This window comes from Balaenoptera borealis, assembly GCF_965194805.1.
Source record: "Balaenoptera borealis genome assembly, chromosome: 1".
In the NCBI taxonomy this organism is placed as follows: Eukaryota; Metazoa; Chordata; class Mammalia; order Artiodactyla; family Balaenopteridae; genus Balaenoptera; species Balaenoptera borealis.
Window position 1 is genome coordinate 193,733,264 of NC_138860.1, and position 23,141 is coordinate 193,756,404.

The 23,141-nt window shown below is 59.4% G+C and overlaps 2 protein-coding genes and 1 long non-coding RNA gene across 15 annotated transcripts; 2 read left to right on the forward strand and 1 right to left on the reverse strand.

Annotated features, from left to right (window-relative positions):
* The first annotated feature begins 487 nt into the window (after positions 1-487).
* Positions 488-14,602, forward strand: AURKAIP1 (aurora kinase A interacting protein 1). Of its 10 annotated transcripts, none has more exons than XM_082342966.1 (5): positions 488-615; positions 958-1,047; positions 1,322-1,767; positions 13,768-14,006; positions 14,333-14,602. In XM_082342966.1, the coding sequence occupies exons 2-5, from the start codon at positions 996-998 to the stop codon at positions 14,394-14,396; spliced, it is 801 nt and encodes a 266-aa protein (XP_082199092.1). In that variant the 5' UTR covers positions 488-615; positions 958-995; the 3' UTR covers positions 14,397-14,602. The 10 variants fall into 10 exon arrangements, with proteins under 10 accessions (XP_082199092.1, XP_082199096.1, XP_082199095.1 ...); XM_082342965.1 differs by having other exon boundaries at positions 555-750; XM_082342963.1 differs by having other exon boundaries at positions 561-764.
* On the reverse strand, positions 13,919-18,408 carry LOC309606257. 2 transcript variants are annotated; one of them, XR_014231733.1, is made up of 3 exons: positions 17,955-18,243; positions 14,744-16,470; positions 13,919-14,003 (listed from the first exon to the last, which is right to left on the reverse strand). It is a non-coding gene; the product is annotated as an uncharacterized lncRNA (long non-coding RNA). The 2 variants fall into 2 exon arrangements; XR_014231734.1 differs by lacking the exon at positions 13,919-14,003 and adding an exon at positions 18,250-18,408 and having other exon boundaries at positions 14,690-16,470; positions 17,955-18,140.
* Positions 17,680-22,019, forward strand: MXRA8 (matrix remodeling associated 8). 3 transcript variants are annotated; one of them, XM_082342886.1, is made up of 10 exons: positions 17,680-17,824; positions 18,858-18,881; positions 18,980-19,285; positions 19,378-19,479; positions 19,580-20,059; positions 20,191-20,349; positions 20,534-20,570; positions 20,651-20,727; positions 20,821-20,901; positions 21,078-22,019. In XM_082342886.1, exons 1-10 carry the CDS (start codon positions 17,776-17,778, stop codon positions 21,146-21,148), a joined length of 1,386 nt encoding a protein of 461 aa, XP_082199012.1. In that variant the 5' UTR covers positions 17,680-17,775; the 3' UTR covers positions 21,149-22,019. The 3 variants fall into 3 exon arrangements, with proteins under 3 accessions (XP_082199012.1, XP_082199013.1, XP_082199014.1); XM_082342887.1 differs by having other exon boundaries at positions 21,081-22,019; XM_082342888.1 differs by having other exon boundaries at positions 21,123-22,019.
* Positions 22,020-23,141: the final 1,122 nt, after the last annotated feature.

Below are 23,141 nucleotides of genomic sequence, written 5' to 3' on the forward strand. Positions count from 1 at the left end.
CTCTGCCCCCAACGCCCGGCACGGCACTCCTGGCGTCCGGGCTGCGGGAGCCCGGGCCGAGCCGCCGTCACCTGTCTGCCACCTTCCCTCTCATCCTCGGCAGGAGGGCTCGGGGGTGGAGGCCACGCCCCGCAGGCCCGGCAACTCCGGTTCTTCCCCTCCGGCCCCAGCAGCCGCAGTATCTCGAGCCACTTCCGTCGCCCCCGCAAACCCTATTTCCGTCGACGGGATAACGTCCCTTCCGCAGTCCCGAAATGCCACTTCCGGCCTCCCGGGACAACGGGCCCCTGACCAGTCGGGGGGGCGACGGGAGTTTGGGCCACGCAGGCGCAGAGGGGCCCCCCCCCCCGGGATTGTGGGAAATGTAGTTTTCTAGCTCTCCGCAAGGGACAGGCGGAGCCGGCGAGCCGTGGGAGGAGCTGGGGCGGGGCGCGGGGGGCGGCTCCTCCGGCCGGAAACCGTCGCTTTCTGGGCCGGGTGGGACCTGCACCGACGCGGAGCAGGGCGCCGTGGGGCGCTAGGGGGCGCTGGCCGTGGGAACCAGCGGGCGGCCGCACGCGGGCTGGGGGCCAGTTTAGGTACGGACCGGAAGTGCCTGAGCGCGGCGGCGGGATGGTTAGTTGAGCTTCTCGGTTGCGTCTGGGAAGAGTCGGCGTGAGGCCGCGGCGTGCGGGCTCCAGGGACGGCGGAGGCGGCCGCGGCCGTCTGGGGCTCGGGACCTAAGACCCGAGCGTCGACACCACCCGCGCGGTGGGCGCCTCGGGGTAAAACTAGGTTCAGGGAGAGTCAGTACCTGCCCAGAGTCGCGCAGCTGGGGAGCGGCGGAGGATTTGAGGGAGGGAGCCGTGCTCGAAGCAGCGTCCTCGTGGTGGGATAGGGTGGTGAGGGAGACGGGGTGCGGGAATCAGGGCGAGACCGGAGTCCCCGGAGTGACCTAGGCGTGCACCTGTGTTCCAGCTCCGCTGAGTGCCTGGGGCCGCCGCCAAGCACAGACCATGTTCATGGTGCGCCTGACCTCCCAGCTGCTCAGGGCTGTTCCCCGGGCAGGTGAGAGGCCCCGTGGGGGCAGATGGGCGGGAGGCGCACCTGGGTTAGGAATATGGGGTCAGCAGCTCAGTCCCCCCCGCTGCTGTGCCTCACCAGCTGGAGGCGGGGCCCGGCCACAAACGACCTCGTAAACGTCCAGATTTCACAGAGGGGAAGTCTGGGCCTGAGAATGTCAGCAGGGCTTCAGGAGGTTCTGCTCCCCAGGCCCGGTGGCCGTGCGTAGGTCATGTAGCCCCACGAGCGGTAACTAACTGTGCCATTTTGTCTCCTGCAGGTTGCAGTGGGCCTTGGCCTGTCTGCGGGGTGTTGGGCAGGCATGCCTGCAGGCCTCGCTACAGCATGCAACCAATAGGCCCAAGTGGGGTTGCCTCCCTTCCTGACAGGCGGGTCCACATGGAGCTTGAGGAGATGCTGGTCCCCAGGAAGATGTCTATCAGCCCCTTGGAGAGCTGGCTGACCGTTCGCTACCTCCTGCCCAGACTGGACGCTGGGGCCCCAGGGACTGTGTCTCCAGCCCAAGTCTATGAGTGTCCGCCCAGCCAGGGGGGGGAAGGGGTCGCGCAGGGGGGTAAGGAGGTCTGGGACGCGCCCCAGATACAGTGCAAGAACGTGCTCAAGATCCGCCGGCGGAAGATGAATCATCACAAGTACCGCAAGCTGGTCAAGAGGACCCGGTTCCTGCGGCGGAAGGTCAGGGAGGGACGCCTGAAACGGAAGCAGGTGAGTGAGGGCCCTCGGCCCAGAGCTGGGCAGGGTGGTTGAGGTGCGTGGCTGTGCCGCAGATCTGTTGGTGGTCCCTCCCTCTGCCCTCGCAGATGAGGTTCGAGAGAGACCTGAGGCGCATCTGGCGGAAGGCGGGCCTGAAGGAAGCCCCCGCAGGCTGGCAGACCCCCAAGATCTACCTGAAGGGCAAATGAGTCTCGTGTGTCTCTCCCCCAGCCCTGTTACTGCTGATGACCCGTTGTAATAAAAATTCGGAGAACTTAGCCATCTTTGCTGGCCTGGACCCTCTTCTGCCTGGGGTGAGCTGTCTTGGGGTTGAGGCTGGCGCCAGCGTCTGCTGTTACAAGAGACACAAGGGCTCTGGGTGGCAGATTGGCGGTCCCTTCCCCGAGCTGGCCCTTGTCTTGGTGCCAGGGCTGCAGGAGTGACAGCCTGGCTCTTCACGCACCGGTGCCGTGGGGACACTGAGAAGAGTCCCAGCCTTGCCCTTGAAGAGCACGCAGATGGGAACTGTGCCAAGGGGACCGGCTTGGAGGTTAGGGAGTGCCCCGACGGAGGTGGTGGTGTGATTAGGGTACACGGTTGACCCTCTGTGCAGTCGAAAAACCCGAGCAGAGCTCGTAGTCAGCGCTCCTCTGTGGTGCCAGGTTTAACCAACTATGCATCGTGTGGTGCTGTAAGGCCTGTTTATTGGGAAAAAAAACATGCGTGCAGCTGGATCCGCACAGTTGAGGGGGCAGAGAGGGCCTCACTGGGGAGATGGGGAGGGGAGGCAGGAAAGACGCCCTGTCCTCAGAGATGATGGCTGGGGTCCTTCAGGTCTTGCTACCTGGGCCTCAAGTGACTCTCTGAGCCGTCCTGCTCAGCTGCAGCTGGGGATCCGTGGCCTGCTGTGGGCTCCTTGGCCTCTGCCACTTTCTGGGGCCCTGAAGGGGGGTGGTGAGGGGCTCACCAGGAAGGGATGGCCCACTCTGGAAGGTTCAGGGTCGGGTCGGCTGAGGAAGGGGTGCCGTTTATAGAGCTGGGGAAGCCCAGAGCCTTAGTGTGAGCCAGTGGTCCTCAGATATTCCAGGTTTCTCCTGCGTGGAGGGGAACGTGTTATCGCTAATAGTGGGGGGCCCCTGGGCCTCTGTATCCAGGCTTGGGGGGCTGGACTGCAGGCGGAGGAGCTGGTCAGAGGCCGTGAGTGCAGGTGAGGCTCGTTCTCATCCTCAGCGTCTGCCCTGCTCCTGACGTTGGGTTCAAGGAGGGGAAGGTGGGTACGTCTCTCCTGAGCCCCAGAGTGGCGTCTGCGAGGGGCACAGTTCTGTTGCTGATGCCCCCGACCCGCTTCACACCAGGGCGGTGCGCGCTCCTCGTGTTTTGTCAGAGATGCGTCTGTGGCCTGGGTTGGGTTCCCTGCAGGTCGAGCAGATCTGGGGGCAGGGGGTGTGCTTGGACACGGGCTTCCCAGCATTTCTCCTGGAAGGGAACGGACAGCCCCGATGCTTCAGTGAGCCAGGTGGGCCCCTGTCCTGTGCGTGCCTGCCAGCCAGGTAAGCGGGCTTCTAACCGTGGGGCCTGCCTGAGTCCCTGTCCGTCAGGGGAGATGGGCTCATAGAGTAGCCGTGTGGAGTGGACGTGAGAAGGGTGATGCTGACCCTGACCTGGAGGAGACCAGAGGCCCTTGAGGGCACAGGACTGCTTCTGCGGGTGGCCACTAGGGGGCAGTGATTAGGCTCCTGGCACCCCTTGGGGTTCCGGCTGAGGACCAGGACACGGGCATCCTTTCTGGGTCTTAGTTTCCTCAACTGTGGGTGGGGCAGGGGTCCCAGGGCCAGGGCCTGGGCCTCAGCAGTGGAGCCTCCCTCGGGTGGAATGGACCATGCCCTCTTGGTGCCAAGTCTGGCCCCAGCTCCCCCAGGCCTCCCAGCAGGGCCTTGGCCTGCCAGTGACGCCCTTGGCTGACGCCCACGGCCGCTGAGCAGCTGCTCCCGGTGTTTCCTTCCAGCACCCCTGCGGGAGCTGCCCCGTGGCTCACCCCACCCTTCCCTGGCTGAGTCTGGAGACAAAGCTCAGCTGGGGCCATGAGTGCTGGGGATGCAACTGGCCGGCCCGTGCAGGGGGGTGCAGACCCAGACGCCTGGAGGCTGCCAGTCGGCAGAGCGCCACAGGGCCCTGGCACCCGGGTCACCTGCTCCAGCCTCCTCCACCGTGAGGTGGGTGCCAGCTGGGGCGCCCCCAGAAGGCGGGCTGCCCACTGGTTCCAGGCCACGCGGCCTCACCATTCCTTCACAACAGTGGTTCTTAAGTGAGCATTCGGCTACATCTGGAGGCAGTTTTGGTCGTCAGTGGGGGTCGCAGTTGGTGGAGGCCGGGGATGCTGTGAAACGCCCTGCAGTGCACGGGGCAGCCCCTGCCCGAGAGCAGGGGGCCCCGGACGTCAGTGGTGCCGTGGTCGAGGCCCCTGATCCTGAGGTCACCGGTCCTGTCGGGTCAGCTCCTGGGCTGGCCCAGCCCCGCTCTGTCTCCTCAGTCCCCGTGCCTTCCCCTGCCTTGCAGGCCCTGCACCTTGGCAGCCCTCTCGCTGCCCCAGCTCGTGTGTGCAGACCTCATCCTGCCCGTGGCTTGGGTGCCTTGGGCCCCAGCCACGATCTCAGTCTCAGGAGGTGGTTTGGGGGGTTTATTTTTACTCTGCAGCCCCTCCCGGACCGCAAGGGGCTGCTCCTCCCCTCTTCCCGATGGGGCCTCCACCCTCCCCCAGCTCCTCCTCCCCGTTGCCTCCTGTTCTAGCCCTGGGCGCCCCCTGAGGCGGGGCGCGGAGTGAGGGCCCCTCCTGTGTGATGTGGTTCTGGCCTGTGGTCTGCCCTTAACCCAAAGCAGCGCCTCGGGCTTGGATTCAGCCAGAGGAGGCCCCGGCGAGGGCTCGAGCTGATGGGGGTGGTCTTGGGCCCTGACGGGGGTCTGCCTTTTGGACCCAGTGAGGAGACACCTCAGTGAGCTCAGCCGCCGCCCCTCGTCCCTGTGCTCCTCCGTGCCTGGGGCACAGCCAGTGTCTTCTGGCCTGGGCGTTCCTGCCCACACAGTGGGCCAAAGAGGGAGCCAGGCAGGCTCAAGCCCCGCGGGAGGATGTGAGGCTGGACGCTGGGCCCTGGGAAGGGCCGGCCCCCTGCCCCAATCAGACGCGCACATAACGTGTGCGCCCCCAAACCGCATGCGAATAGCTGTGCTCCCCGCCGTCCAAGGAGCCTGCAGGCTGGCGAGGGTGACAGAGAGCCTCGGCGTGGGGCAGAGGTTGGCCTCACTCCCCTGGCCTGGCCACGGCCCGCTGAACTTGCCTGGAAGGATGCTGGAACCTGGGGGGACAGAGGAGGCAGGGAACATTCCTCTCCAGGTCTGAATTTTGGAAAAAGCCGCTGAAGGGCTCTTGAGCTGCAGCCCCCAGGATGGGGCGGAGGAGCCCAGACCTGGGTCTGGAGTTAGCCTGAGGGTGGGGGCCGGGAGGCGACAGCCCCTGCCGCCTGGCTGGGCAGCCACAGCCCGTGCTCCCTGTCGGATTCTCTCTAGTGCTGACCTCAGCCTCACAGGGCACTGCTGGGCCATTTTTGGACGAGGAGGCTGAGCTGTGGCATTGGGTCGCTCACCTGGGGGTCACACGTCAGCCGTGCAACAGAGCTGGGGCTCGAGTTCACCCCAGCTGAGACTGCCACCTCCCAAATTGGAGTTCTCTGTGTGGGGTGTGGGCGGCCTGTGCGTATTTTGAGGATCCCTCCCGGCTGAGTAGGGAGGGAAGCACTGCAGACTCAGGTGGGGCAGCACCGGGCCGGCAGCCCCCTCGCTTCAGCTGTGCGGTGGCAGAGCTGTCAGGGCCCCTGAGGCCAAGAGGAGGGGAGGCCTCAACCTGCAGGCTGGGTGGGAGTTGTGACACCTCCGTGGGAGCCTCTGAGCCGTGGCCAAGACTCACGATCGGGGTGAGCCGGGTCGCCGGCATTAATCGTGCCTGTGTTGTGTGGAGTGTAGATTGACCCAGTGAATTTGGGAGCACCGGACAGGGGTGACTGCCCTGTGACCTGGCACCCCACACCCTCGCCACTCTGGTGTAGGTGATCTGAGGTGCAGGGGAGGAGACTGATTCAGCCTGGAGTCCTGCCGAGTGGACCCGGCCACCCCGAGGCCCCGCTGTGGGTGGAGGAGGCCCCAGAAGCCGCCAAGACCGGGGGGTCTAGCCTGGAGTCCCCAAGGGCTGGGAACACCACAGCCCTCACGTGAACAGGGTGGGTGGGTCACCCCCGGGTCCTCTGGGGCTCAGACCTGGGCGTCCCTGTGAATCCGGGCAAGGGCACCCTCTCCTTTCGCTTTGCTTGTTCTTGTTGGTTTTGTTACTTTGTATTTACAGTTGAATTCTTATTTGTTGATTTGCCGGCCAGGTAGGATCGTATGTGGCTCAGCGTGGAGTTGTCAGCTCCTGCCTCACCTCACCTCACCCACCCCGAGCCTGCCCCAGGGCCGGCAACTTCAGCTCCTCTGCTGGCCTCGGCCTCCTCCCGGTGTAGCCCACCACAGTGTAAATGGCCTCACGGCTCAGCAAGCTTGTATCTCCTTTCTCCTTCAGCTCTTTATCCTCCAGTCTTGTTTTTTCTTTTGTACGTTTTTCTATGTATCACTAACTCAGCTCCAAACTTGCTGACGGAATTTAAAAACTCTCACTTCCGTCCAGCTCCTCGAGTGACTCTTGCTCAGGTGGAGCCGCCCTCCTGGCGCCCTGTCTGGGCTGCCCCGGGCCCTTGATGGCACCATCAGGGTCTCCCTGGGATACCCTTGGCCTCATCAGCTGGAGCCTCTGTTTCTGGAATGCCATGTTTTCCTGCCTTGTGGTTTACTTTCTTGTTTTCACGGAGTACATCCTAGAATGGCTTTCTGAGAAAAGGTGCGTCAGAGATAGATTGTAGAATAAGAATTATGTTTTTAAACAGTTAATAATTGACATGTTTGAGAGATTCCTTTCACCACAGGCATTGTGCTAGGTTCTTCACAGGACTTATGTCACAACAAATCTATAATGAACCTTGTTTGATAAGGGAGGACCCTTAAGTACAGAGATGAACTTGCCCACAGTCACATGGCTGCGAAGCCATGATTCAGCTCTTTTTGACTTCAAAACTTAATTTAAAAAAAAATAAGTTTGTTTATTTACTTTTGGCTGCATTGGGTCTTCGTTGCTGTGTGCGGGCTTTCTCTAGTTGTGCCGAGCGGGGGCTACTCTTCATTGCGGTGCGCGGGCTTCTCATTGTGGTGACTTCTCTTGTTGTGGAGCACAGGCTCTAGGCACGCGGGCCTCAGTAATTGTAGCATGCGGGCTCAGTAGTTTTGGCTCGTGGGCTCAGTAGTTGTGGCTCACGGGCTCTAGAGCGCAGGCTCAGTAGTTGTGGCGCATGGGCTTAGTTGCTCTGCGGCATGTGGGATCTTCCCAGACCAGGGCTCGAACCTGTGTGCCCTGTCGTGGCACTACATTTTGTTTTCCTCGTGGGTGTCATGTGCTGCCCCTCCTCACTGCCCCTCCTCTGACTCGGTGGCCTGTGAGTTGGGGGACGTGAGTGTCTGTGTTCACGTGACTGTAACCATAAAAGGAGACACTGTCACTGCTTTTCCTTCCCTGTGAGTTTTTGTTTTCCCTGGAATCAGTAATTGTGTTGTTTTTTTTTTTTCTTTCTTTTCAGTTGCTTTAGTTTTCTGTGCCCTCATCACAATTTCAACACCAAGTTCTCAGCCCAACTCCCAGAAACAGCTGAGGTTCGTTCATCTCAGAGTGAAGTCTCTTCCTGGACTTCTTACCTGTCCAGCTGGCTGTTTGCCCATCACATCTGGGCCCAGCTTTCACCCTGGGGATTCTTGCAGACTCTCTGCTCCCCTGATCCTTCATCTTCCCTTTTCCTTCCCTTTTTTTTCCCTTCATTTTTTACTTTTTTTTTTCCTTTTTCCTTACCTTACTTTGAAAGAGCATATCTTCCAGTCTCCTGCAGAAAGAAACACAAGAGAAAATTTTGAAACCTTGCAAATCTGCAGACATCTTTATTGGATCCTGTTTCTTGGTTCACAGTTTGGCTGGATATGGAATTTTAGGTTGGAAATTATTTCCTATAAAACCCTGTAGGCGTCACTCTGTTGTCTTCTGGTTCCCAGTGTTGCTGTTGAGAAAATTGAACCCAATTTGAGTCCAGAGCCTTTGTGATTTTCTCTCTCGAAGCTCCTCTTTTCCTTCACTGGTGGAGACACTCCCAGTGACATATATACTTTGGTGTGGATCTGTTTTCGCCCCCACGGGAGCCCATTTCAATCTGGAAACTCCTAACCTTCTGGGATTCAGTTTTGGGACATTTTCTCGAACCGTTTTGTTGTCATTTCCTCCACTCTTTCTTCTCTTTTTCTGAAACTCCTGTTTTTTGGATGATTTTCTCTTCTATATTCTATCTCATTGGCATCTTCAACATTTTCTTCTAATCCATTTAATGAATTTTTTTCATTTCTGTTACCTTCTTAATTTCTAAGAGACTTTTGATTTTTGAGTGTTTTTAGCGGTGCCCTGTTTATGTTTCATGGGTGTGGTGGCATCTCCTTGTGGGGATGTTAATGCTACATATTTTCTCTGCCCCCCACCACCAAGTCTAGTTTCTGTTTCTCCCAAGTGCGTTCCTCTGTTGACTTTGGCCTCTGTTTCCCACGTCAGTGGGCTTCCTCTGGTGGCACTTGGCTGTGTGCTTATGTTTGAGAGTGAGGTCTGCCAACCAAGACCCCCAGAAGTGGCTCTAAGTGCCCTCCCCCACTTCTGGTGGGAGCCAGGACTCTTTGGAGACATGGCTAGTTCCTGGTAAGGTTGCCAACTTCAGCAAATAAAAATACAGGCCCCTAATTAAATTTGAATTTCAGATAAACAACAAATAATTTCTCAGTATGTCCTGTGCGATGTTTACCTGGAAACCCTAACGCCAGGCCTGTGGCAGGAAGCACACGAGAACCTGCTGTGTCTCTTCATGTCAGAGGCCACGGGAGGCGCCAGGAGGGTGCAAAGGGCTTCACTGGCCAAAGATGGGACAATATGAGGGCTAAAGCACATGAAGCGTGTTGAGACCCGTCCACACTGGGCTGAAGCACACGAAGCGTGTGAAGACGTGTCCACACTGGGCTGAAGCACAGGAAGCGTGTTGAGACCCATCCACTGGGCAGCCTTGGAGGATACAGAGGCCCAAGTCCCAGGGTCTCGGCTGAGATTCTATTAGGTTCTTGGGCCGTATGACTGGGGACATTCTCTGAGCATTTTAGTATAACTGCCCGTCTTCCTGGAAACCAAAATAATGTATATTGATTATAAAGCTCCCATGCTGATGGCTTAAATAGACTAATGCATGCTTTCATAGATTTGAAATAGAGAACATTAGATTTCCAGAAAGAAAAAAGGAATTGAACTTCTAATGCTTTAGAAGTGTTCACCCTTTTAAAAAAAAGTCATTTTCTTGCAGAATCCACAGCTAAAAAAATAAAACCTGGGACAATTGTTGATCGTTGGATAGGAAGCAGAGAGATGTGAATTCTGGCAGAGAGCAAATATTGCCAAGGAGACTTTACATCATATAAACATTAATATTGTTTAAATGTTGGGCTGGAAAATGTGGAGTTTAACAACTTGTATTAGAAAAAGTTCAAGTAATTTTTTTTTTTTAAGAATCAATTTTATTTATTTATTTTTGGTTGCGTCAGGTCTTCGTTGCTGCACGCGGGCTTTCTAGTTTCTAATTGCGGTGAGCGGGGGCTACTCTTTGTTGAGGTGCGTGGGCTTCTCGTTGCGGTGGCTTCTCTTGTTGCGGAGCATGGGCTCTAGGCACGTGAGCTCTAGAGCGCAGGCTCAGTAGTTGTGGCACACGGGCTTAGTTGCTCCGTGGCATGTGGAATCTTCCCGGGCCAGGGCTCGAACCTGTGTCCCCTGCATTGGCAGGCGGGTTCTTAACCACTGCGCCACCAGGGAAGTCCCCATCATTCACTTTTTAGCACTTCCTTCCTTTTCAGCACTCCAGGCTTATCTCGCGTTCCCTCCCGCACCCTAAGACCAGCCATTTCTCCAAGGAGCCCTGGTTCCTTGTATCGGAAATGGTCTTAGAAACCATTTTGATCTGGAGCTGGGTGTGCTCACTGCTTTTGGGCCTTCTCAGATGACAGAGCCGACCACGCATCCACACACCTAAAACTGCTGCCACAGGCGTCCGCCTTTACTTGTGTTACACTGAACATGACTTCACAGCAGTGTCTCCAACTGTGATCCTGACCTCGTGGGTCATCCCAGCCCCTCTCTTGCTTTTCCGTAACCTGTCACCTAATTGTTTGGTCCACGTCCCCTACGGCAGTATCAGAGCTGAAAAACCACAGCCGGTGGGAAACACCGTGTCAGCTCAAGCACAGTGCTGCGTGCAGGCCTTCTGCCTTTAGTCACAGGCTCTGCTCACTCCCGAGGTCCTCAGGTTGGTACTTCCACACCCCTTCAGTGATGTTACCCCGTTGGTGAGTCAGCCAGTTTTCTTGGCCACATTCTGATTACCTGACCACCTAAATGAGTTGTTTAGACTTCTCACACGTTAAGATTCCCTCTTTGTGCCATGCAGTTCATTGGGTTTTGATAAACGCATGGTGCTGTGAATCCCCCTAACGGTGGATCCTAAAGAACAGTTTCGTTGCTCTGAAAAATCCCCTGTGCTCCACCTCTTCATCCCTGCCCCCGGGTTGTGGTTTTAAGGTGCTTGTTATGCAGCAAATATCTGGAGCATTTCTAAAGATACTGAAATTCACAAAGAGAGCGATTACAGAAATAGTGGGTTACTATCTAAAAATATTCATTCTTTGTCCAAATTACGTCTAATTTGGATGGTAAAGATAACACATACGTTGTGTGATATATACAGTTAACGTAAACTAAAGCTCTCTTTTTAAATTTGTCAATAACAATATAAATATTTGTGTACTTATAATAAACATTCATAGAGAGGTATATCAATATCATTAAGTGGAGAAAGTGTATATATTATATAATAAAGAGGAAAAGAGTTGTCTTTTACATGCACAGCATATTCTAAACAAAAAGAAAAGCTGTTGTTTCCTCTGCTGGGTCAGGGAGTGTATTTCTCTCCCCCAGGCTTATCCCGCTTTGGGCCCTTGTCCCCCTCCAGTTCCCACCACGACTTGACTCTGTTTTACCAGATGGCCCTTGTTTCTAAGATGGCAAACACTCCCAGTAATCATTCAGTGCTGTGCTCGTTTTAGATGTTGTCACCTGGATTAAAACTCTCGCCAAGATGATCATCATTTCTTGTGTGTGGTCAACAGTGACGACGTGCCTGCCCCAAATTCAGGCCTGAGATCCAGACTCTGAAAAACTGACAACGTGTCTTAAACCTCACCTGTCTCTGGGGTTCCCCCAGACCGCCATTGGCAACACAAGGCCTCCTCCCTTGGGTAAAATGAAGAACAGTGCAGACAATGGAATATATTTATTACTGCCATATTTAACCACCTCTTCGCAAGTTTGGAAGCCCCCCTGTTTACGAAGCCCGTAATATGGGAAAGTCAGACTATTTATACACAAAAGGAATGTTGTTATGACTGTGTTGGAGCAACTTTGCGATCTTGCGTCGGCGGGAAGCTGCCACGTTCGCATGCGCGGCGAGGATGGCTCTGATTGCTGTGTTGTGAGGCCCTCCCCGCCAGTACCTGCAGGTCGGAAGGCTCTGCGAGGTAAACACACTCTCGTGACTGAATCCTGGGGAAGTACGTGACACCTTAAAAGAGATTCTGCTCTCTGGCCTTTGGACATTCTGTGCGGCCGGGCGGCAGCGGTGGCCTCCCGGGGGCCGTCTCCGGGGTCCCTGACTGTTGACGCGACAGGAAACAGCCTCACCAGACAGGCCAACACTTGCCACACTGTCCCCAGGGGCCAGGTCAGGGCCGGGGGCCCCTGTGCACCAGAAGCAGATGACCCGGAACTTGCAGCCCGGCCCGAGTCCACAGGGCAGGCAGGGGAGTTGGACGTGTCTCGCTGAGGTGGTGTGGGCATGAGACAGCACAGGCTGTAACGAAGTGTCCGTAAACGCATCTCATTCAACTGGCCCTCGGAGTTCAGGAGAAAATATCACAAGAAACTCTTAATACAGGTGTGAAGCCAGTGATTCTTCAGAAAAACTGAAAATTCTGTGGGAAGTGATGGAAGGAAACCGCTCAGGACGGTGGTACCCGAGGGGTGGCCCTGGGTCCAGTCGGGACCGGGAAGCTCGGGGAGTCTGGTGGTTGGTTCACCCCCACTCCTCCCACCCCCCTAACCCCGACAGCAGAGGAGTCCTTGGGCTGGCAGGCTGGCGGGCAGGGCAGGTGGGCGCCCTCCAGGCTGCAGGGCCGAGGGGCGTTGGTGGCCGTGCCGAGGGCCGCAGGGAGGCCGGGTCAAGGCCTCGGGGAGGCTGAGGGACTGTGTTGTGGGCAGGACACCACGGACCTCCCTCCCTCCCGTGGCTTCCCCCACAGCCTCTGTGGGGAGCTCGAGCCCCTCTTCATAAAGCAGAGCTGCTGAAAGGAGCCTCGGTGTCGCCAGAGCCTGTGGTGAAGGGGTTCCCTCGCTGAAGCATCGCATTTAAAGGTAAGTCTCCTTGGTGAGGCGCCGGGGACCCAGGGCGCCCGTACATGTGGAAGCAGCGCTCGCGGCCCCCAGGAAGCCGGCCTGATGGCTGCTCTAAGCTTGTCAGCCCTGGCCTGCCCGAGGTGCCAGCAACCAGCTGGACCTGGGGACTTTGTGACAGCTCCCGCAGTGAAGGCACCACGGGTGAAATCTGCTAGGAGTCAGTCTGTGGTCCTTGATTCCTGGCTGCAAAACTGATGAATCGTTAAGAACGATAAGGAAACACTTCTGGCGTGATGGGAGAGAAGAAAATACAGAGGCCAACCTTGGAGCCTGAGGTCATGGTTCGAGTCTATGACCCATACAAGCCGGCCGGCGACCCTGCACCTTCACGAACGGAATGAGCCAAGCGGAGGGGACGCAGGCAGGCCTCAGAGGCGCTGCGGGCTCGGTTCCAGGCCACCGCAGTCATGCGAGGCACACAAACTTTTTGGTTTCCCAGCGTGTATAAAAGTTATGTTTAAACTGTAGGCTATTAAGTGTGCCATAGCATTATGTCTAAAAAACGTACATGCCTTAATTTTTTTTTTTTTTTTTTTAATTTTAAAAAAAATTTATTTGTTTATTTTTGGCCGCGTTGGGTCTTCGTTGCTGCGCGTGGGCTTTCTCTAGTTGCAGCGAGCGGGGGCTACTCTTCGTTGCAGTGCGCGGGCTTCTCATTGCGGTGGCTTCTCTTGTTGTGGAGCTCGGGCTCTAGGCGCGCGGGCTTCAACAGTTGTGGCAACAGTTGTGGCACGCGGGCTCAGTAGTTGTGGCTCGCGGGCTCTAGAGCGCAGGCTCAGTAGTTGTGGCGCACGGGCTTAGTTGCTCCGCGGCATGTGGGATCTTCCCGGACCAGGGCTCGAACCCGTGTCCCCTGCATTGGCAGGTGGATTCTTAACCACTGCACTACCAGGGAAGTCCCATAATTTTTTTTTTTAATTTTACATGCCTTAATTTAAAACTACTTTGTCTCTAAGAAATGATAACCATCATCTGAGGCTTCAGCGAGTCAGAATTTTTTGCTGGTGGAAGGTTTGACATAATGTGAGAACTACCAAAGTGTGACACAGAGACATGAAGTGAGCAAACGCTGTTGGGAAAATGGCACTGATAGACTTGCCTGACACAGGGTCACCCCAAAACTTCAGTTTGTAAAAAGGGCAGGGTCTGTGAAGCGCAGTACAGTGAGGGGTGCCTGAACCCTGTTAATGCCACGCAGGAAACCACTGATGTGGGTTTGACCATGACCGCTAAAATCCTTGATCTTGGCTCCCTGACATTTTCTCAGGATAAAAGGGCTGGCCCATGAAATAATGGATCTATATTTCCAGATTTTCTCGTCTGTATTTTCGAATCAGCGTCTCAGTGGACTGATGATCTCCCAGCCTCTGTCTGACCTGTGGTCTCCACCGGAAGGAGAAGAGAGCCTCCACGGGACACCCGGCTCTTCGGACACGGGGCCTGCAGAGCCCCTGCCTCACCGGGTGAGCCCCGGCACCGGGCAGGCCACCAGGTCCCCAGAAGAAGGACCAACACACTCACAAGTGACCTGGTGCTTCTACGAGACCTGGTGAGAATGAGCAGAAAAGCAGCGTGAGGGGGAAATGGCGAGTGCCGTGGCCTGTGACACGGCACCACGCTCTGGCCTCACCTCGTGCTGATGATGGTGGGTCAGTGCAGCGCCCGAGGACACCCCGGGGACCCTGCTGCTCAGCGACCCACCCACAAGCCAGTCCCTAACGAGGCACCATCCCTGAGACCTGTGCTTTTGTCCTTTTAAGTCCTGCCCCTGCTTTGCTCAGGGAGACAGTCGCATTTGTCTCCTGTTGCTGCATCAAAAATCAACACAGGGCTTCCCTGGTGGCGCAGCGGTTGAGAATCCGCCTGCCAATGCAGGGGACACGGGTTCGAGCCCTGGTCTGGGAGGATCCCACATGCCGCGGAGCAATTGGGCCCGTGAGCCGCAATTACTGAGCCTGCGCGTCTGGAGCCTGTGCTCCGCGACAAGAGAGGCCGCGATAGTGAGAGGCCCGCGCACCGTGATGAAGAATGGCCCCCACTTGCCACAGCTAGAGAAAAGCCCTTGCACAGAAACGAAGACCCAACGCAGCCATAAATAAATAAAAATAAATAAATAAATAAATAAATAAAAATTAAAAAAAAAAATCAACACAAATTCAGCAGCTTCCCACAACGTGTTCATTACCGCGCGGCTTGCATGGGGCACGCGTCTGGATGTGAGTTTGCTGGGAGCTCGGCCCAGGGTCTCACCAGGTGAAACCTGTGTCGGCAGGGCTGCGTCCTCACCTGGGGTCCTCTTCCAGGCTAATCTGGTGGGTGGCATAATTCGTTCCAGTTCCTTGCGGTTGTAGGACTGAGATCCATTTTCTTCTTGCGGGGGCGGGGGTGTGGGGTGGTGGTGGCTGGGGCCTCAGGGTTTTGCACTTGGTCAACCCCATGGGCCCTTTCACAGCCCAGCGGGGCGAGAGAAGCTGAGGCTTTTCAGCCGCCTAGATGCATACTCTGCCTCAGGGAGCAACTTGCAGTCACGTCTGTCACGTGGGTGCGAAGGGCTATCCCGCCGAGGTTGGTCACACTCTTGGGGAGGAAACGGGCTGGGTGCCCTGGGGAGCATCTCAGAACTCTGTCCATTTCCCTGGTGTGTTCGTCTAAATCCTGACAGCTCTAAACTAACCATCTTGGCGTTTCCTGCATCACCAGACCACATCTCTCCCGCACGTAAACCCCCTTAGGCCTCATCGTAGTTCACGTGAGAGCCCAGCACGCTCTCCCTTACCCGGCAGGCAGCTTCCTGGGCCCCAGCCTAGCTATTCACTTGTGGGTGTGGGTCCTCGAGAGGCTGTCCTGGTTGGTCTGGCGGAGGGAGCCCCTTACCTGCTTTAATCTCGCCGTGTTTAACATGACCTCATTCATCAGCACCTGGGTCTGCAGGCTGCCTGCCGTCTAACAGCTCCAAGAGGGCAGGAGCTCGGCATCCGGTGCAGTGCTGAATCCCAGTGCCGGGCACACAGTAGGTGCGCAGCGTTTGCTGAATGACAGCATGTGTGAACACGTGTCCGTGTGTCTGGTTGTGCCTCTGAGTGCCTGTGGTTTCTCCTCCCAGTGACCCTGGCTGCCTGGAATGTCCGGGTCCCCAGGACTGGAGCCGGAGTCTGAGTCTCGGTCTCAGTGGGGCTCGCTGGCTGACCCGCCTCGTCTGGCCTGGACTCCTAGGAGAGGGGATGTGGGTCCAGGGCTCTGGTCCGGCTGGGGCTGGGCTGGAGCTCAGGAGGACCACAGTGATGTTGCGGTGGCCGTTTAGTTCCGGTCTGTTCTCTCCTGGGCCTCTGTTCTCATCTGCGGCTATTTCCTGCCAAGGACCGGGGAGGTGGGCTCAAGCAGAGGGAACAGGATGGGGCAGGGAGGAGGGGTTTGCAGCCTTCCCCTGCCCTGTCCATCCTTGCCCAGGGGTGCCAGGAGTGTGCTTCCTCCTTCAGACTTCTGCACTGGGGCTGAGCCGAGGGCTGGATCTGCGATGCCAGGAATCCACCGACCTCCACGCAGGGCTGAGACAGGGAGGGCTCTGCAGGGAGTTTAGGGTGTGGCCCGGGTGCTTCCAGGCTCCTAGCTCAGCGCTGGGAGCTGACCCCACTCCCCTTGCAGACTGAGGGGCCGGACCTGGGCCGTCTCTGCCTCCCTTCAGCCCTGCCTGGACACCTTCCCTCTGTGGAGGAGAGACAGTCTGGCCGCCAGAGGCAGGAACAGAGGCCCGAGATGGAGCAATAGAGCGGTCGAGGCCTATGGAGAGAGACAGACAAGGGCGGGGGCGCAGAGGAGGGAGGAGGGCTGGGAAGGAGGCCACCAGCGCTAATATAAACCAGTTAGAAAAACAGGAGGAGAGGCCAGGCCTCAAGGCCAGCCAGGCAGGGCTTGTTTATCCAGAATGAAAGGCCCTTGAGGAGCCGGGGGTGGGGTGAGGAGACAAGTCCTGATTCCAGTTTGGAAAGGGGGCTCCGCCTCCCAGGGCCTGGATCCTGCTGAGGAAATGGGTCCGTTAGGTTGGGGGTGGGGCGTCCTCACAGCCCTGTGTCCTCCCAGCCGGTCCTACCTGTTGTCAACCCTCATTCCCTCTTGCTGCAGTAGCTGCAGCCTCCTCCCCTTGCCCGGAGCCCAAGAGTCTGGCTGGGCTGGGCTCCTTGCTTGTCTGAGGACTTGGGGACCAGGGCAGGGTTCAAGAGTGAGACTCCAGCCCACCAGGGCCTGGGGCCTGTGACCATAATTCAGTCCAAATGGGCAGTCCAAAAATGCACCGTGGGTTTTTGTGGTAGTTTGGTGGATTTTTTTTCTTTTTTTTTTTTTGAGGTTTGCTTAACTAGAAAGAGTGGGTTTGATACACGGTGCATGCTCTGTTATTTCACATTTGTTTACGTGACTTTGTAAGTTTTCCCAGAGCTTCAAATTTGTGCTTTCTGTTGGGAAGGCTCCCATACCCTCCTTCATTTCCTCCCCTCTGGGAGGGGCGGGGGGTGATCCTGGGAGCACCGTACCCGGGTCTGGGTGGTGTTTCTGCTCTTGATGGTGAGCAGATGGGGTGGGGCACCAGGACAGGGGGTCACCGGCTCCCCGCTCAGCTCTCAGGCGCCTCACCCCTCATCCCCCTGGCTGGCTGAAGATGACTGATGAACAGCAGTGCCCTCATGCTCTCCGGAAGGGGACCCCTGCCTCCCCAGGGCCCGTGCGACTCTTATCCCCACCTCACAGTTGAGGAAATGCAGCCCCCAGAGGCGAAGGGTCACCACAGGGCCAACGGGAAGACCTGGTGGTCTGGCAGCCTGGGGTCCTTGGGGTCGGGCCCAGGATGCCTTTCTGCTGGCCTGCAGTGGGGGGATGCCTTGGCCAGTGTTCCCTTACAGAGGTGCTGGTGAGGAGGTGCTCCCCCCAGAACCCCAGACCTGCAGTGGCCCCAGAAGGGCTCCGTATGTATGTCACAGACACCCACAAGGCATCTGGGGCCATACCCTCAGGCCCCCCTGCCCCTTCTGGGCTGGGCTACTGCCACCTTCTCCAGGACCCAAGCCAGAGTGACTCCCCTCACCCTTGGGAACACAGTGGCCAAGGCCTGACACCTCCCACCAGGCCGGCCAAGGACCAAGGACCAAGGACCGGGGGAAGGCGGGGAGGCCAAGGGGCCGGGCAGGAGCGGAGGGGGGCGGTCTGCTCCGTGATGTCACAGCGGGTGCTGTGGAGGGGGAGGGGGAGGGGGGCCGGGCTGTTTTTCTGGAGAGTTAGAGCCTGAGTGAGACAAAGCGCCGGCGGGCCAGGCGGGCCAGGCAGGCGCCATGGAGCTGCGGGCCTGGGTCCTGCTCTGGAAACTTGTGCTTCTGCAGAGTGAGTTCGGGTGTGGGGGCGGGATCGGGGGGCAGGAGCTGCCGGTGGGTCTGAGCCCGAGCCCAGGGTTGGGGGGGGGTGCCTCAGCCGGGAAGGGGTGGGTCTGGGGGCCTCAGAGGGAGCTGCTCACCACGAGAAGGCTCCCAGAAGGCTCCCAGGACGTGGAGGTGGTGAGGCCTCAGGTCAGGTCCCACAGAACTTCCCCTCACTGGACGCTGGAGACGGGCCGGGCAGGGAGGGAGGCCAAGGCGGGGGCTCCTCCTGGGGTCCCTGGCGCCCCCCACTTCTCTGGGACGCCCCTCAGGCCTGTGCTTCTCTGTTGTCAGGAGGGGAGTGGGTGGGGGACTGAGGGGGGCTCACAGGGTCTGCTCCCAGGCCCCTGAGCTCACCCCCCCACCCCACCCCTTCCGGGCTGGCCTGCTGACCCGGCACATTCCTCCATCCGGCTGGGCACCCGGCCACATCTCTGGAGCAGGAATTTGGTGTGTGGGGTGGCAGATGGTGGGGTCACTCCGCACTTCCAGCCTTCTCGTGCTTCAGACCTCTGCCCTTTGGGAAGGCCGAGGGGGCTGCTGGGTGGGGCGCCAGCCGTCTGAGGACCCTGGAGGGCTTGTGCGGCATGGCCCGGGGCAGGTGCCACACCGGATATGCACGTGCAGAAGCCCCGCAAACCAGCCCGAGGTGTCAGGCGCTGGTGCTCTTGTGGCCTTGCTGCAGTGATGGTTAGGGTGGCCGCCATTCCTGAATGTGGCGCTTGGTGACAGGCACACATCCAGAGCTGGCCTGGCCCCACCACTCACCCGCAGCCTGGGCAGGTGGCCATGAGGATTAAGCGGGGGCCTGGGAGAGGTGGGGGGAAGGAGACCCCCGCCTCTGCCCTCCTGGCTTCTCTGGATTTACCCCCACCTGTTAAGAGGGTGTCCTTAGCACCGACCTCAGCGAGGACTATCGAAGAGGGCCCAGGGAGCCAAGTGGGGGCCGGTTCGGGTGGGTGACCCCTCCCCAGTATGACTCTTGCTTCCTCTCCTTCCAGGCTCTTCTGTCCTTCTGTCCTCAGGTTAGTGACCACCCTCCCCTGGGAACCCTTGCTAGCCCCACCCTGTACCTGTCCCCTTGGGTCTCACCCCTCCCGCGGTCACTTCCCCTCTCCACCAGGGCCAGCCGGGCCCGCGACCCCCGGCAGCTCCGTGGTGTCCGAGTCTGCAGTGAGCTGGGCAGCCGGCGCCCGTGCGGTGCTGCGCTGTCAGAGCCCGCGCATGGTGTGGACGCAAGACCGGCTGCACGACCGCCAGCGCGTGGTCCACTGGGACCTCAGCGGCGGCCCGGCCGGCGGCCCCGCGCGCCGACTCGTGGACATGTACTCGGCGGGCGAGCAGCGCGTGTACGAGCCGCGCGACAGCGGCCGCCTGCTGCTGACCCCCTCCGCCTTCCAGGACGGCAACTTCTCGCTGCTCATCCGCGGTACGGCCCGAGGGAGCGAGCGGGGGCGGGGCTGCGGGGGCGCGGGCGAGGCCGCGGAGCTCATCGCTGGGTTCCCCCGGTCCGGTCTGTAGCGGTGGAGGAGACAGACGAGGGGCTGTACACCTGTAACCTGCACCACCATTACTGCCACCTCTACGAGAGCCTGGCCGTGCGCCTCGAGGTCACCGACGACCGTGAGTGTGCCCCCACCCCCGCCTGTGCGCTCCCACCCCCGCCCCGCTCCCTCCGGGCCCCCTGCCGGCCCGGGCTCCCTGACCGGCCTCGCTCCCCCAGCCCGGGCCGCCGGCGCGCACTGGGACGGCGAGAAGGAGGTGCTGGCGGTGGAGCGCGGCGCGCCCGCGTTGCTGACGTGCGTGAACCGCGCGCACGTGTGGACCGACCGGCACCTGGAGGAGGCGCAGCAGGTAGTGCACTGGGACCGGCAGCCGCCCGGGGTGCCGCACGACCGCGCGGACCGCCTGCTCGACCTGTACGCGTCGGGCGAGCGCCGCGCCTACGGGCCGCCCTTCCTGCGGGAGCGCGTGGCGGTGGGGGCGGACGCCTTCGCGCGCGGCGACTTCTCGCTGCGCATCGACCCGCTGGAGCCGGCAGACGAGGGCACCTACTCCTGCCACCTGCACCACCACTACTGCGGCCTGCACGAGCGCCGCGTCTTCCACCTGAAGGTCACCGAGCCCGCTGCCCGGCCGCCCCCGCGGGACTCGCCGGGCAACGGCTCCAGCCACAGCGGCGCGCCCGGCCCGGGTGCAGGAGGCACGTCTGCGGCCCCCTCCGGCCCCAAATCAGGGACTCCAGCGTTGCGGGGGGAGGGCCCCGCGGGCTGAGGCCGGCCTGGGTCGGCGCGCTGCGCGCCCCCTCACGCGGTCCCCGCCCGATCCCCGCAGACCCCACGCTGGCGCGCGGCCGCAGCGTCATCAACGTCATCGTGCCCGAGGGCCGGGCCCACTTCTTCCAGCAGCTGGGCTACGTGCTGGCCACGCTGCTGCTCTTCATCCTGTTGCTCATCACCGTCATCCTGGCCACCCGACAGCGCCGCCGCGGAGGTGAGCGGGGGGGTGGCGGGGGCTCGCGACGCCGGGGCTGAGGCCAGCGCTAGGAGGTCTTCCCCGGCCGGAGGCGGGACTTGGGGCGCAGTGGCCCGAGCAGAGGGCCCCATGAGCCTCGTTGCCTGGGCTGGGGGGGCTGGGGAAGGGGGAGGCTGCCCCCAACACGACTCTCCCTCCCCAGGCTACGAATACTCCGACAAGAAGTCCAAGTCCAAGGGGTGAGTGCCCCTTCCGGCTCTCCCGGGGACCAGGCAGACCTGCCCACCGCTCTAACCTCCCACCACCCTCCCGCTTCCAGGAAGGATGTGAACATGGTGGAGTTTGCTGCGGCTGCCAGGGACCAGGCTCTTTACAGGAGGGAGGACATCCGACTAGGTGAGGGAGACCAAAGGGACAGACTGTGGCTCCCAGGCCTGGGGTGAGGGAGGCACGTCTCTGAGGCCTCACCCTGCCCTCTCCCTGCACCAGGTTACAAAAACAACCTCCTGAAGGAGAGGGTTGAGCTGTCCCACAGCCCCCTGCCCGCCAAGAGCATCGACTTGGACAAAGGTGAGCTGAGGTGCGGGGGGAGACCCCTGCCCATCTCAGAGCTGGGCTGTACCTCTTGCCACCCACTCAGAGCCCCAACACACCAGGCAGCCCTGCGGGCAGGAGTCCCCTGCCACCTCAGTGCTCCAGAAGTCCCTGGGCAGTCCTGATGGTAGTCTGCCCTGTTTCCCCCGCAGCAGAGGGGCAGAGGGCAGACACCCGCCTGTCCCCTTGGCTTCCAGAGTTCCGGAAGGAGTACTGCAAATAAGGCGACCCCGGGCTCCTGGCTGGGCCAGCAGCTCTGCCAGCTCTTGTCTGTCCACCTCGGAAGACTCTTCCTGCCCCCCATGCAGCTCACCTGGCCCCCCTTCCAGCGGCTGGTCCCGCTGTCCTGGAACTTGGCCTGGACTGGTGCAGGGTGAGGCTGCCTCCAGACCCCTCTTGGGGGCCACCGGATCCTCATATGCGATCGTGGGCTCCTTAGGACTCTGCCGGCACTGCAGCCGGGCCCCTTCAGCAGCCCTCGGCCGGTGCTCTTCCCTCCTCGCATGGCCAAGACCCCGCTGATGTTCACCAGTCTCTCAGGCTCTCCTGGCCTCTGCCCACTGGGGCCTGGGAGCCCCACCTCTGCAGGGAGAGGGGCGTGAGGGGGCTCAGTGGGGATTCTTGGAGCTGGGGTCAGCCTCAGGCCTGGCACTCCCACCCCTTCCTTGCCCCGTCCTTAGGGGAGCTGCCTGCCAGCTCCCCTCAACGGCACCCCGAGTTACGCTGCCAGGCTGTCTTGGGCTCTGCATGGTAACCCGAGGACCGTGCACTCCAGGCCCAGGGCTAGTGTCCCTCTGTGCTGCGTCCGGCTTCCTGGGGCCCCCTCTCTGCTTTCCACCCTGCTTCAGCCCTGTTTCCAGCAAGCTGCCTTGACAGTCACTAGGCTCCATGTGATTTCTGATCCTGACTCCCTTCCCTCGGCCCCTCCTTGGGCTGGAGTCTGGGGGTGAGGCCTCATTTGACTCTGTTCTGGCTGAGGACAGGAGGGGGTGTGAAGATGGTTTTAGAGTGGCCAGTGCTGCCACTCCTGACACCCCACATTTGCTCATCCTGGGGAATTGCTATCATCTCAATAAAGACCACATCTGATTTTAGACTTGGCCCCAGGTATGCCTCTACAGCTCCCCTCCATCTCCCCGGGGGGCAGAGTCTGGCCCTTGGGGACCCCCAAGTGTTCTCCTTCATCTGAAGTCCTACTGTCATCACCCATTCCTTTGGGTGGGAAGTCTGGGTCTGGGTGTCCTGAGAAGGGCAACATCAGAGCTGATTGTGTGCACTTACTCCTGGTTGTGAAGCAGTTTCAGATCCTCTTCTGAGGGTTTATTGGACGTGAGAGAGGGGAGCATGTTGGTGGACGTGAGGACAGAGGGCAGACTGTATTAGTTCAGTCCTCTGAGAAGAGAAGCAGATGCCAGGATGGGCTCAGTGAGTGAGGAAAAAGGGGGAGGAAGCAGGTAGTGGGAGAGCCCTCAGAGGGGTGCCAGGACAGGAGGGGGAGGGAGGGGAGCTGCGGTAGGAAGAAGCCTGTTTCTCCAACCCTGACCCCATCCTCCAAGGCCGGCAGGGACAGCAGGGGGCAGGAGGGGGCGACTGTCACCCTAAGTTGGAAAACCCAGAGCGATGGGCTGAGATCATGACCTGCTGAATGAGGAAGCACAAGCCACCCACACGGGCCGGGGGTGGGGGGGGACGGTCCACAGGTGGCTCCCTCTGCATCCGAGCTCTCACCTGGGGGAGGTGAAAACCCCGGGGTCGTTTTGATGAAGGCCCAGTTTCAAGCCCTCACACAAAGAAATAGAGTCATGAAATGTGTTCCTTACAGATCCAGGGGGGCGTGTGTGCTCGGGGAGCCAGGGGAAGGGCAGTCCTCCATCCAGGTCACCAGTGAGCAGGAGATGGACAGCAGGGTAGCAAGCACCTAGAACTTGTAAGGTGGTTGCAGCAGCAGTCACTGACTTTCACGGGCTCAGCTCTGAGTGGTTATTTTAAAAGGTGCCCAGGAAAAAAGCAAGGCAGGAACTTGTGGTGGGAATCCTGAGCTTGGGTCCTCATCTAAATGTCCAGGTTCTGGATGTGAGGATTGTCATACAGTAAAATACCTGGGCAATAACTCAAAATAGCTGCTTTCTCATCACACCCCCACAAGGACCCCACAGTGGCAAAGGCAGGGAGGGAGGCTGGGGCGCGGAGCTGTGACTCCCCCCAGCCCAGTGACC

Excerpts from the sequence above, each read along its gene's own strand:
- AURKAIP1 (XM_082342966.1), top strand. The coding sequence starts at position 996 with ATGTTCATGGTGCGCCTGACCTCCCAGCTGCTCAGGGCTGTTCCCCGG. Across the intron at positions 1,048-1,321 it reads CAGGGCTGTTCCCCGGGCAG|GTTGCAGTGGGCCTTGGCCT; the intron begins GTGAGAGGCCCC and ends TGTCTCCTGCAG. Across the intron at positions 14,007-14,332 it reads TGGTGCTTCTACGAGACCTG|GGGACACGGGTTCGAGCCCT; the intron begins GTGAGAATGAGC and ends CTGCCAATGCAG.
- MXRA8 (XM_082342886.1), top strand. The coding sequence starts at position 17,776 with ATGGAGCTGCGGGCCTGGGTCCTGCTCTGGAAACTTGTGCTTCTGCAG. Across the intron at positions 19,480-19,579 it reads CCTCGAGGTCACCGACGACC|CCCGGGCCGCCGGCGCGCAC; the intron begins GTGAGTGTGCCC and ends TCGCTCCCCCAG. Across the intron at positions 20,350-20,533 it reads CCGACAGCGCCGCCGCGGAG|GCTACGAATACTCCGACAAG; the intron begins GTGAGCGGGGGG and ends CTCCCTCCCCAG.